General features: G+C 43.7%; 1 protein-coding gene across 5 annotated transcripts in view; it reads left to right on the top strand.

Annotated features, from left to right (window-relative positions):
* The window catches only part of GMEB2 (glucocorticoid modulatory element binding protein 2), a 44694-nt gene that overhangs the window by 13300 nt on the left and 19382 nt on the right, over positions 1 to 12012 (top strand). For all 5 annotated transcript variants that reach the window (XM_004458215.5, XM_071211807.1, XM_071211806.1 and 2 more), the window contains one exon: positions 6246 to 6436. In XM_004458215.5, coding sequence (XP_004458272.1) covers positions 6306 to 6436 — 131 coding nt within the window. In that variant the 5' untranslated portion in view covers positions 6246 to 6305. The remainder of the gene's footprint in view (positions 1 to 6245; positions 6437 to 12012) is intronic.

The raw sequence follows: 12012 nt of genomic DNA, 5'->3' as shown, positions 1-12012 counted from the left end.
CTTCGTTCCTGAATTTTGGATTTCCCTCTACAGTAATTTCTCACTGTCTGAAGAACTCCACTAGTATTTCTTTTAGAGCAGACCTGCTTCTATCAACTTTTTTTTTAATTCATTTTTTTCTTTTTATTTATTTATTTATTTAAAGATACATAGATCATACAAAATATCAAATCTTAATTTTCCTTCACCTGAAAATGCCTTTTTTTCACCTTCATTTCTACAGGCTCTTTTTACTGGATGTATAATTCTTTTTTTTTTCCCACCCAGCAATAAAATATTTGTTTTTTATTTACTCTCCACCACCCTGCCTCATTGTTTGTGCTCACTGTCTGCCCTCTGTGTCCATTTGCTGTGTCCTCTCTGTTTTGTCTTCTCTTTAGGAGGCACCCGCAAACTGAACCCCTGGACCTCCCCTGTGGGAGAGAGGTGCCCAACACCTTGAGCCGTTTGTTGTGTCTCTCAGTGTCTTCTTTCTTTACGTCTCATTATTGTGTCATCTTGTTGCATCAGCTCGCCATGCCTGTCTGTTGCACCAGCACACTGTCTTCCTCGTTTTATCCAGGAGGCACCGGAAACCAAACCTGGGACCCTCCCCATGTGGCAAGCGGGAGCCCAATCACCTGAGCCACATCCACCTCCCACTTGGTTCTTTCTATGCCAAGTAATCTTGGATTGTAATCTGGATACTTTGCATATTATGTGATGAGACTCTGGATCTTGTTTAAATCTTGTAGAGACTGCAGGTATTTTTGTTTTTGTAGGAAATCAGCCTGGGTAGGTTCAGGCTGCAAGTTTTGACTTACATGTTGTTTGCTGTGGTTCATATGTCGGTTGACTTCCAGAGCCTTCGCAGCGCTGTCTGGGTCCCCTGTGTATGCAGCGTCCACATGCGGCCCGACACCTGGGGCAGCATCTGCCCGTAGTTGAGCTCTCCTGACCTTTGGTTTGTTGCTTATGGTCAGATCCACGAACTCATGCACAGCTGTACGGAATCCCTTTCTGCATCTCTGTCCTCTCCACTGTCACCTCCTTCTCCTCTCGTTTCCAGAAGTCCCCTTTCCTTGTCCTCTGAGTAGAAATAGTCTTCCCTCTGTGGTCTCAAGATGGGGTCTGCCTCTGGGCCCGTGTCTTGAGGATGGAGACTAAGGAAAACAAGCAGCACGGATTCCCCCTCGCTCTTTGACTCTTGGTACTGAAGCTCCTCTAGTCAGAGAGGAGCTCCCTGTACCCCCAGAGCTTAAGATGCCAATCTGGTCACGCCATGCTGCTACCACCATCACAGATTGCAGTTGTGGCACTGGGACTTGCCTGAGGAGAGGGCCAAGAAAGACAAAAAAGTAAAAATAACAACAGGGCGTTTTCCCCACCCTCTGTCCTATAAGTTTCCCTTCCCTTCCTCAGACTGTACAGAAAGAGAGGATTTCTCTTGGCGTTCTTTCTGTCTTCACATGAAAGTCAGGCCTCTTTTGTGTTCCGGCTAGGAGATAAAAGGGAAAAATTAAAACCTGGAAACTCAACTTTACATAAGTCACACTTTAATTCTGGAGAGCTGCTCTGTGCATTCTGTTTGGGGGTTTTAGACGCATTCAGCAGAAAGACATGGTGGATGGTGCTTATTCCATTTTAACCAGAAAGAAACCCTGGAATAACCTTTTTTTTTCCCTAAACTTTATTTTGAAATATGTTCAAACCCACAGGACAGTTACAAAAACAATACAAACCTTACACAGAAAGCCCCAACACACCCCTAGCTCCCATTATCCAGGTCGACCAATTTTAACTTCTTGCAGCATTTGCTGTATCTTGCTATCTGTCTAGCCATCTATTCATCTATTTATCAGTCCACTTTCTGAACACGTGAGTATATATGTCACACTCCTGAACACTTAATTCTGCTGCGTACATTTCTTAAGAATAAGAATATTCACTTTCACCCCCCATCTGGTTGCATCATCATCTTTTTGGTGCACCGCCTTGCTGTGCGAGGGCCTGTGCCTCTCTTTGCTGCACTCTCTACGCCAACCTGGGACACCTTTTTTCTTTTTTAACCAGGAGATCCTGAGGATCAAACCTGGGTCCTCCAGTTGGTAAATGGGAGCTCAATTGCTTGAGCCACAGCCACTTCCTGGATATTCACTTATATAACCACTTTAATGGCAGTTATCAAGTTCAAGCAATTTGACATTGATACAAAGCCTACATCTTTATTTCAGTTTTTTCATATGTCCCAGTAGTGTTCTTTTGAACCTTTATTCCCTTGCTAGATCCCCTCCAGGATCATGTATTGCATTTAATTGTCATTACCTTTTTTTTCCCACAAATATTTATTTATTTATTAAGCAGTTTTACTGAGATATATTCACATACCATACGATCTGTCCAAAGTGTATAATCAATGGCTTTTAGTATATTCACAATGTTGTGGATTATCTCTTTAATGTCTCTTTTTTTAAAATTGTAACAGCTATACAGTATAAAATTTTCCATCTCAATCACTCCCGAGCATACCAGTCAGTGGTTTAATCATGTGCAAAATATTGCAGCATCCTTATAACCTTCTATTACTAAAACTTTCCCATATGCTCAAATATAAACCCTATACCCCCTATGCATTTATTCCTAATTTCCCCTGAGCCCTGTCCCTGGCAACCTGTACTCTAATTTATATCTCTGTGAGTTTGCATATTCTCTGATATTTTCTGATATTAACATCCCAAATCTGTAACAATTTCATTTGCTTTGATACCAACTAAACTTCAATAGCATACATAAACTATGTTCCTATACCCCTCTGTCCTCTCACCCTTATGTAGTTCTTGTTAAAAATTACCTATTTTTCAGTTTTATTTTATATATTTAATAATTGAAAATATAAACAATTAAAAGCTAAAAAGAAAACACAGTTGAATAAAAACATACATTTCTCACCAGATATACTGGATACATAGAAATTTTTTAAAATTGTACAATGTTACATAATATATTTGGTTTGTAGTAATACAATCATACAGTATTTGTCCTTTTAAATAAATTACATGTTTATACCTTATGAATCCAGCACCACTGATTTATTATAGCATTTTATGCATTTGCATTTTAGATCCTGTAGGAAGTAGAAAGTGGAGTTACAAACCAAAAATACAATAGTACCGACATTTATATTTACCCATGTCATTACCCTCCCTGGAGAGCTTTATGTCTTCATGCAGCTTCGCCTTTGTCTGTTTTCCTTTCCTTTCAACCTGCAGAAGTCTCCTTAGCATCTCCTGTGGGACTGGTCTCGTGGTGATGAACTTCCTCAGCTGTTGTTTATCTGGGAATGTCTTAATCTTGCCTTCAATTTTGAAAGATGGTTTTGCCAGATACAAAATTCGTGGTTGGCAATTTTTTAAAATATGTCATCCCACTTCTGCCTCACCTCCACGTGTAAGAAAGAAATCTTCTGAAAGAAAATAAGGCTCACCTAATTGTGGAGAAGAAAAGAATTTATTCTCAATCTTGAAAGAAGGGACTCACAACCAGAAAACGTGGTACCCCGAATAAAGGAAAGTGACACAATTTTTTTTTTTAAGATTTAAAAAAAAATATATCTCCCCCCCCACCCCAGTTGTCTGGTCTCTGTGTCCATTTGCTGTGTGTTCTTCTGTGACCGCTTCTATCCTTATCAGTGGCACTGGGAATCTGTGTTTCTTTTTGTTGCGTCATCTTGTCGTGTCAGCTCTCCGTGTGTGCAGCGCTATTCTGGGGCAGGCTGCACTTTCTTTCGCACTGGGCAGTTCTCCTTACATGGCGCACTCCTTGCACGTGGGGCTCCCCTACGCGGGGGACACCCCTGCATGGCAGGGCACTCCTTGCATGCATCAGCACTGCTCCTGGGCCAGCTCCACACGGGTCAAGGAGGCCCAGGGTTTGAATTGTGGACCTCCCGTGTGGTAGGCAGATGACCTATCCATTGGGCCAAGTCCACTTCCCAAGTGACACAATTTATACCCCTAAGCCTAGTACGCAAGCTGTCCTCTCTTTCTCTGTAGATTGGCTATGTCAGAGGTTATAGCCTATCTGAGAGGTTTAACTTTCCCCCCAAGTCCCCCAGTTTTTAAAAAGCAGTTTCTCCCATCACATTCCAACCCGTTTGTCTTTTACCTGCTCCTTTTGCCAAATAAGGAATGGAATTTAGTGTTGAATTGGTATTGACTTAACTCTTTCTTGTGCATCCTTTTTACTGGCTTGAGCTGGTTTCCTTTGTTCCTGCTTAACCCGGGAGTGGGAGACTAGGGCAGTAGGCTTCCAGGTTACATTAATTAATATTTTTTCTCCCTGCTTTATATTACCTTTATGTGAAAACTAACTGAACCTGTCTCTTATACATGGTTTCTAAGAGCAGTTAACACTTAATCTTCCTGAGGCTCCCTTGAACGTGACACAGTGCTTCTCTCTTTCAGCATTCAGAATTCTTTCTTTGGCTTTCAACAGTTTGATTGTAATATGCCATGGCATGGGTCTATTTGGATTTTTCCTGTTTGTAGTTTGTTGAGCATCATAAATGTGTATATTTATGTCTTTCATTTAATTTGGGAAAGTTTTCAGCCATTGTTTCCTTGAATCTTCTCTCTACCCCTTTCTTTCTTCTCCTGGGACTCCCACAAAGCATATATAGGCACGTTTGATGTCCTACAGGTTCCTCGGGCTCTGTTCACTTTTCTTCCTTTTTTAAAGATTTACTTATTTGTCTCTCCCCACCCCATTTGCTGTGTCTGCTTGTTGGGTACTGGTCTTTTCAGGAGGCATCCCTCCAAGGTGGGCGGGAGGGGCCTAATCACGGAACCACCTCCACTCTCTTCATTCTTTCTTCTCTGAACCACCTCCACTCCCGTCATTCTTTCTTCTCTCGGCTCTTCAGACTGGACGACTTCAAATGTCTTACCTTCAAGTTCTCCGATTTTTTTTCTTCTGCCAGCTTCAGTCTGCTGTTGAAGTCTTCTAGGGAATTTTAATTTGTTACTTTGGTCTTCAGCTCTGTTTGGTTCCTTCATAATTTCTGTTCTTTATGATGTCCCTTGGTGTTCATCTATCATTTTCCTCATTTCTTTGCATTCTTTGTCTATGCTTTCTCTAGCTCTTTAAGCACATATAGGACCATTGTTTAAAATTCTTTGTCTAGTATGTCCTAGTTCTGGTCCTCCTAGTGGATGGTTTCTAATGCTTTAATCTTCTCTTTGGCCTGGGCCGTTCACTTCCCGTTTCTTTGTGTGTTTTGTAATCTTTTGTTGAAACCTGGATATTTTTTATTTTAATGTGTAATTACAGAAATTTAGACTCTGGGGCCTCTGTTGCTTAACTTTGTATCCAGCTAGTGTTATGGCTGAGTTTTCCTTGAATGCTGGGAGCTAACAACAAAAGAAAATAAAAAGAAAGCACCTTTGCATATTGATCTGTGCTAATGCTTCAGGACTTATCCGTACAGTGAGTTATATGAGAATAGCTCCAGGCTAAAACTGAGGAGCCTCACTAATTCTTTCTGTGTGTCCCCCATTTACAGGTTTCAAATGTCCCCTCTACCCTAGGAAACAGTTTTCTTACAGTCATGTCCTTATGCCAGCGATCGCTTGCCCCAGGCAGCAGACTTGACTGCTTCCCCACCGCTCCTGTAGGGCCTTCTACCCACACCCGGGGCAAATCTGGGATGGCGAGTCCCTTAGGCCACCACCAGACAGGTGCTCCTGGAACCAGAGGGGAGCAGGGACCTGCACTGGAGGAAGGCTGGCTCTGCTCTGACCAGTGAGGGGTGGGAAGAAAGGTCCTACTGCTCTATGAAGCTGCCATCTTGAATTGGCATTCACCTTTTACTGCAGTCCTTTAACGATTCTGGAGTTGTTGTTTTCTTTTCCCAGGAGGTACCAGGGATTGAACCCAGGACCTTGTACATGGGAAGCAGGTGCTTACCCATTGAGCTATATCTGCTCTGCTGCTTTCTGGAGTTTTGGTTTTTTTTTTTAATTTTTATTTTTTATTTATTTTTTGTTGTTATTGTTTTCTGAAGTTTTGAGAAAGATGTTTTGTAGGTTCTTACTGGTTGTTCAAAGCTGGGCCAATATCCCTTTTATGCTGTTAATTATTTGCAAAAGATAGTGGGCTGCAACTTAGAGATGAGCCTTTGGAGAGACTTTAGAGGACTTCTGCTCAGGGCTTTATTGTGCAGGCAGGAAGGCTGCCTATAACCTTTGCCTTGCTGTGCTCTTCTCCAGGCCTCAGGACCCTGGAGCAGGGGCGCTGCCGCTCCTGGGCGTCCTGCTCTCAGCTCCGCCATGGCAGCCCCGGATGTGAGTGTCCACATGGAAGAGGTGGTGGTGGTGACGACGCCTGACACTGCAGTGGATGGCAGCGGCGTGGAGGAAGTGAAGACCGTGCTGGTGACAACCAACCTGACGCCTCATGGGTAAGGGCTGGGCAGGGCTGGCGCCACAGGTGGGGGGCCTGTTCTAAAATTGGTCTCCAGTGTCTGCGTAAGTAGGGTGGGGTGCGGCGGGTGTCCCTCCTTGGTGTGGCTGTCATTATAGGTGTAGGGGTAAACTCTAGAGCTTGTACTTCGGCTTAAACCTGTTCTTAAACCTGTTCTGAAACTGGACTCCAGGGTCTCTGAAAGTAGAGTGTGGAGAGCAGTGTAGAAACACCACGCCTGCAGAGAAGGCGCAGCCTCAAACATGTTGCTGCACTCCATCTTGTGCCTTTTTCCTGCATCAGTGTGGCCATGTGGTTTTCATTTCATTTACATCTTTTGATGAGATGGAACATTAGGGACAATTGTTTTTTCAAAAGTGAAGTTGAAGAACCATTGATTTTCTTGATATTACTCAAGACAACTTGGAGAATGGTTTTCCTAATCTCCTATGGTAGGAGTCCAAAAAACACTAGTTGGCAAAAAGCCAATATTTACTTTGTTTGGCCAAATTGATAGTTTCCTTTTGCTGTCCTCAGGGGCCACCTGGGCTCTACTATCCTGCTTAACTAGAGGGACACAGTTCCTTGGGGATGGGGATGAGGACAGGTTTTCCTATCAGCCTGATACTGTTATTAGTTTTCAAACTTACAGGACAGTTGCCAAAATAATACAAACCCCATAAGAGAATTCCAGCATACCTCCCACTCCCCAAGATACCCAGATCCACCAATTTCAGTATTTTCCCTCTTTGCTGTATCATTTTTTCTGTTATCTATCATCTATCTACCTACCTATCTATATTTAACATTTGAGAGCAGGAGACACATCATATTCCTTGAACACATAATACTTACCATTCCTATGAGCAAGGATATTCACTTATGTAATCACCTAAGTACAGTTATCAAGTTCAAGAAATTTAATTTTGATATGAAACTTACTTTCCATACTCCTATTTTTTATGTCCCAATAATGTCCTTTTGAGCCTTTTCTCCTACATTCTTTTTTCTTTTAAGATTTATTTTTTATTTATTTCTCTCCCCTTCTCTGCCACTCCCAGTTGTCTGCTCTCTGCGTCCATTGCTGTATGTTCTGTGTCTGCTTGTGTTCTTGTCAGCAGCACCCAGAATCTGTGTCTTTTTGTTGCGTCATCTTGCTGAGTCAGCTCTCCGTGTGTGTGGTGCCTGCCACTCCTGGGCAGGCTGCACTTTTTTCGCGTGGGGCGGCTCTCCTTACGGGGTGCACTCCTTGTGCGTGGCGCTCCCCTACACGGGGGACACCCCTGCGTGGCACGGCGCGCACTCAGCACTGCATGTGGGCCAGATCATCACATGGGTCAGGAGGCCCTGGGTTTGAACCTTGGAACTCCCGTGTGGTAGGCGGATGCCCTGTCCATTGGGCCAAATTCACTTCCCCCTCCTACGTTCTTAAATCCCATCCAGTGTCAGGTATTGCATTTGTCATTGTCCCTTTAGTTTTGTTTTTTTTTTTCAGTTGTGGAATTATGTGTTTATTAACATATGTACCACATACATCTTTCCATCCCAACCTCTCCCAAGCACACCATACAGTGGGTTTCATCATTTTCACACTGTTGCAGTACCCTCGCCGCCATCCACTGCTGGAACTTTCCCTATACCCTAGACAGAAATCCTACAATTATTTTGCATTAACTGCCAATTTCCCCTGCCCCTCGCCCCTGGTAACCTGTACTCTACTTCCTGTCTCTGTGAGTTTGCACATTCTCTACAAACTTTGTGGTTACCATAGGGCTTAAATGTAACATCCTAAATCTCTAACAATCTCATGTGATTTAATACAAACTTAACAACTATAATCATAAACATAAACTGTGGTCCTATATCCCTCATTCCCCCACTTTCATGTAGTTCTTGTCACAAATTACATATTTATACATGGAGTTCAAACCATTGGTATATCATTTCATCTTATACATTTGTCTTTTAGACCCTATAGAAAGTGAAAAGTGGAGTTACAAATTAAAAATGCAATAGTGCTGATATTTCTCTTTACGCATGTCATTACCCTCCCTGGAGATCTTCATTTTTTTATGTGGCTTTGATCTGTTGTCTCTTGTCCTTTCCTTTCAGCCTGCAGACTCTCTTCAGCATCTCCTGTAGGGTTGGTCTAGTGGTGACAAACTCCCTCAGCTTTTGTTTATCTATAGATCTCTTATTTCCTCCCTCATTTTTGAAAGACAGTTTTGTCAGATTCAGAATTCTTGGTTGGCATTTTTTTACTTTTAGCACTTGCAGTATATTTTCTCACTACCTTCTTGCCTCAAGGGTTTCTGATGAGAAATCAGCATTTAATCTTGTGGTTCCCTTGTACATACGTTGCTTCTCTCATGTTTTCAGAATTCTCTTTATCTTTGGCATTTGTCAGTTTGATTATAATATGCCGTGGCGTGAATCTCTTTGGTTTCCTCCTGTTTGGAGTTCATTAAGCATCTTTGATTTTTGTTGTTTATTAAATTTGGGAAATTTTTAGCCATTATTTCCTTGATAGTCTTTCTCTCTCCTCCTTCTGGGTCCCCCACAGTGCGTATACTGGTATGCTGAAGACGTCCCTCAGCTTCCTCAGGCTCTGTCACTTTTTTTCTTTTCCTCTCTGCTCACTGATGGTTTCTTCTGTCAGCTCCAGTCTGCTGTTGAATTCCTCTGGGGAACTCAGCTCCAGTCTTCAGCTCTGTTTGGTTCCCTTTCATAATTTCCGTCTCTGTTGATAGTCTGTTTGTGTTCATCTATCATTTCTCTGGTTTCCTTTAGTTTTTTGGTCTATGTTTTCTTTAGCTCTTGGAGCATATTTAGGACCACTTTTAAAAGTTTTTGGTATGCCCAGATCTGGTCCTCCATGTTGCTTTAATCTTCTCCTTTGCTTGGGCCATCACTTACTGTTTCTTTGTATGTCATGTAATCTTTGTTGAAACCTAGACATTTTTATATTTAATGTGTTATCACTGGGATTTAGACCCTGTGACCTCTGTTCCTTCAGTTGGTATCCAGCTAGTATAGGAGCTAACAAAAAAAGGGAAAAAACTCTCTCGGCCTTTGCAGATTGACCTGAGTGCTGTCCTTCAGGCTTATCCTTACCTGGATTTAGAGAATAGCTGCAGGCCCTGCCTGTTGTCTTGGGCTAGTGTGTGTGGCCCTAGGAATTCCCCCGTTTCCATGGAAACAAATGTTGCCTCTTTCCTAGGAAACAGCTGCCTCATGGTCCGGGCACTGCACTGCGTGTCCTCCAGGCAGCAGGCCCTTGCCCTGGCAGCACGACTTGCCTGCCCCGCCGCTGCATCCCCTAGGAGAGCTCCATGAGCTACCTTCTACGTGCAGCGAGGCTGGGACATGTCAGCCCTCAGGCCACCGCAGACAAACGGGCTGCAGGCTCCCAGCCTGTGCATGAGGGTTTCTCTGTTCCTTTTGGAACTAGGAGCGCAGACAGTGAGAGGAGGGGGCTGCTGGGGTATCAGGGGTTTCTGACTCTTTTTTTTTTTTTTTAATTATTTATTTATTTTTAAAAATTACATTAAAAAAATATGAGGTCCCATTCAACCCCACCGCCCCCACCCCCCACTCCCACCACAGCAACACTCTCTCCCATCATTGTGACACATCCATTGCACCTGGTAAGTACATCTCTGAGCATCACTGCACCCCTAGTCAGTGGTCCACATTATAGCCCACACTCTCCCACGTTCCATCCAGTGGGCCCTGGGGGGATCTACAGTGTCCCGTAATTGTCCGTGAAGCACCACCCAGGACATCTCCTCGTCCTGAAAACGCCTCCACATCTCATCTCTTCCTCCCATTCCCCAAACCCAGCAGCCACCATGGCTACCCTTCCCACACCCATTCCACATTTTCTCTGTGGACATTGGATTGGTTGTGTCCATTGCACATTTATGTCAAGAGGAGGCTTAGATTCCACATGGATACAGGATGCACTCCTCCTGCTTTCAGTTGTAGACACTCTAGGCTCCATGGTGTGGTGGTTGACCTTCTTCAACTCGATGTTAGCTGAGTGGGGTAAGTCCAATAAATCAAAGTGTAGGAGCTGAAGTCTGTTGAGGCTCTGGGCCTGGGTGTCATATTATCAGTCCAGAGATTCAAATCCCCTAAATGTATCTAAAACCCCAGCACCAACTACAATTCCATTAAAGTAGCATGCAAGTCTTGTGAAAAGAGATCCCCTCTGAGTCCAATTCCATCACGCAGAAACACCAGCTCCAAAGTAGGGCCATCTGCCATGGCAGTGAACCCCATCTGCCATGATCATAGAACGCGTGGGTCTCTTTATTCCTCAAAAGAACCAATACCTGGGGTTGTATCTACTTTATCTGTCTCTCAGACTCTGCTCAGTTGTGCATAAGGGCATTCCTTCTGACAACCTCCAGACTCTTTTTTAGAGACTCATAGCCTTATATTCTCATTTCTCCTTTCCATTTCCCCCTTACATTAGGTCAAACAGCATTTTGAAGTCATGTTATTATATGTAGACAGGGATATTCTGCTGATCCGTGTTGAACCTTTAATTCAAGGTCCTTTTCTAGTTGCATCTTCAGCTGATATGTGATAGTGATTTCTCGGTGCCAGGGAGGCTCATCCCCGGGTGTCATGTCCCACGCTGGGGGGACTGCACTGCATTTACATGCTGAGTTTGGCTGTGAGAGTGGCTACATTTGAGTAACATGAAGGCTGGTTTCTGACTCTTTTATTTACTTATTTATTCATTCTTTTTATTTGTTTCCTACCTATTTTATTTTTTATTTTCTATTTTTTTGTCTTTTTATTTTTAATGTTATATTAAAAAAGTTTGAGGTCCCCATATACCTCCCACCCCCCTCGTACCTATTTTAAATGGCCTTTTTCTTGATTCAGTGCTTGCCCTGTTACTGCAATATTATAACTCTTTTCTGAAACTTTTGGAAAAAATGTTTCTCCTACTTCTTGCTGGTTGTTCAAAGCTTCTTAGTGAGGAGGAACCTGGAAGTGTCCCGCTGCGTTTTCTTGACCCGATGTGGCCTGCCATCCTGGCCTTTGCAGTGTCCTGGGTTTTGTATGTTAGAGCTGATCTCAGCGTGTCGCTGTGGCCAGTTGGCTTTCTTGATGCTTGACAGAGAATTTTCGAGAGGAAGGTACCGGACTGGGGGCCAGATGGAGCCACTGGTTCCACTTGCCCACGTAGGCAGGATGATGGCGTTTGCGTTCATTTACAGTCCTGGGTCGAGACAGCCTTCCAGGACCTGCTGGGGTTCGGGCGTTTATCCCCTCTGCAGTGGAAAGCCCTGTAAGGGAGTTCAACTGCATCTGATGTTACCTTCCTGCGACTGTGTTGGGGTGAGACAGGAACAGAACTGGATGTGGTGGCAAATGGATCAGGAGCACAGTTTTGAGCCCATTTAATTTGCAGAGCGGCACCCAGGTAGAGACAGCAAGCAGCACCCAGATGCAGGCACCTTTGGTAGGAGGTCTGTGCTGGAGAGACGTTGGGTGTCGTCCATGAGAGGCCCTGGCCGAGCCCCAGGTTGCTGCCAAGAGGACTGAGAAGGGAAG

Source organism: Dasypus novemcinctus, chromosome 24 (assembly GCF_030445035.2).
Source record: "Dasypus novemcinctus isolate mDasNov1 chromosome 24, mDasNov1.1.hap2, whole genome shotgun sequence".
NCBI classification, from domain to species: domain Eukaryota; kingdom Metazoa; phylum Chordata; class Mammalia; order Cingulata; family Dasypodidae; genus Dasypus; species Dasypus novemcinctus.
The sequence above is the reverse complement of the archived record's forward strand: the minus strand, read 5'-3'. Positions and strand labels throughout refer to the sequence as shown.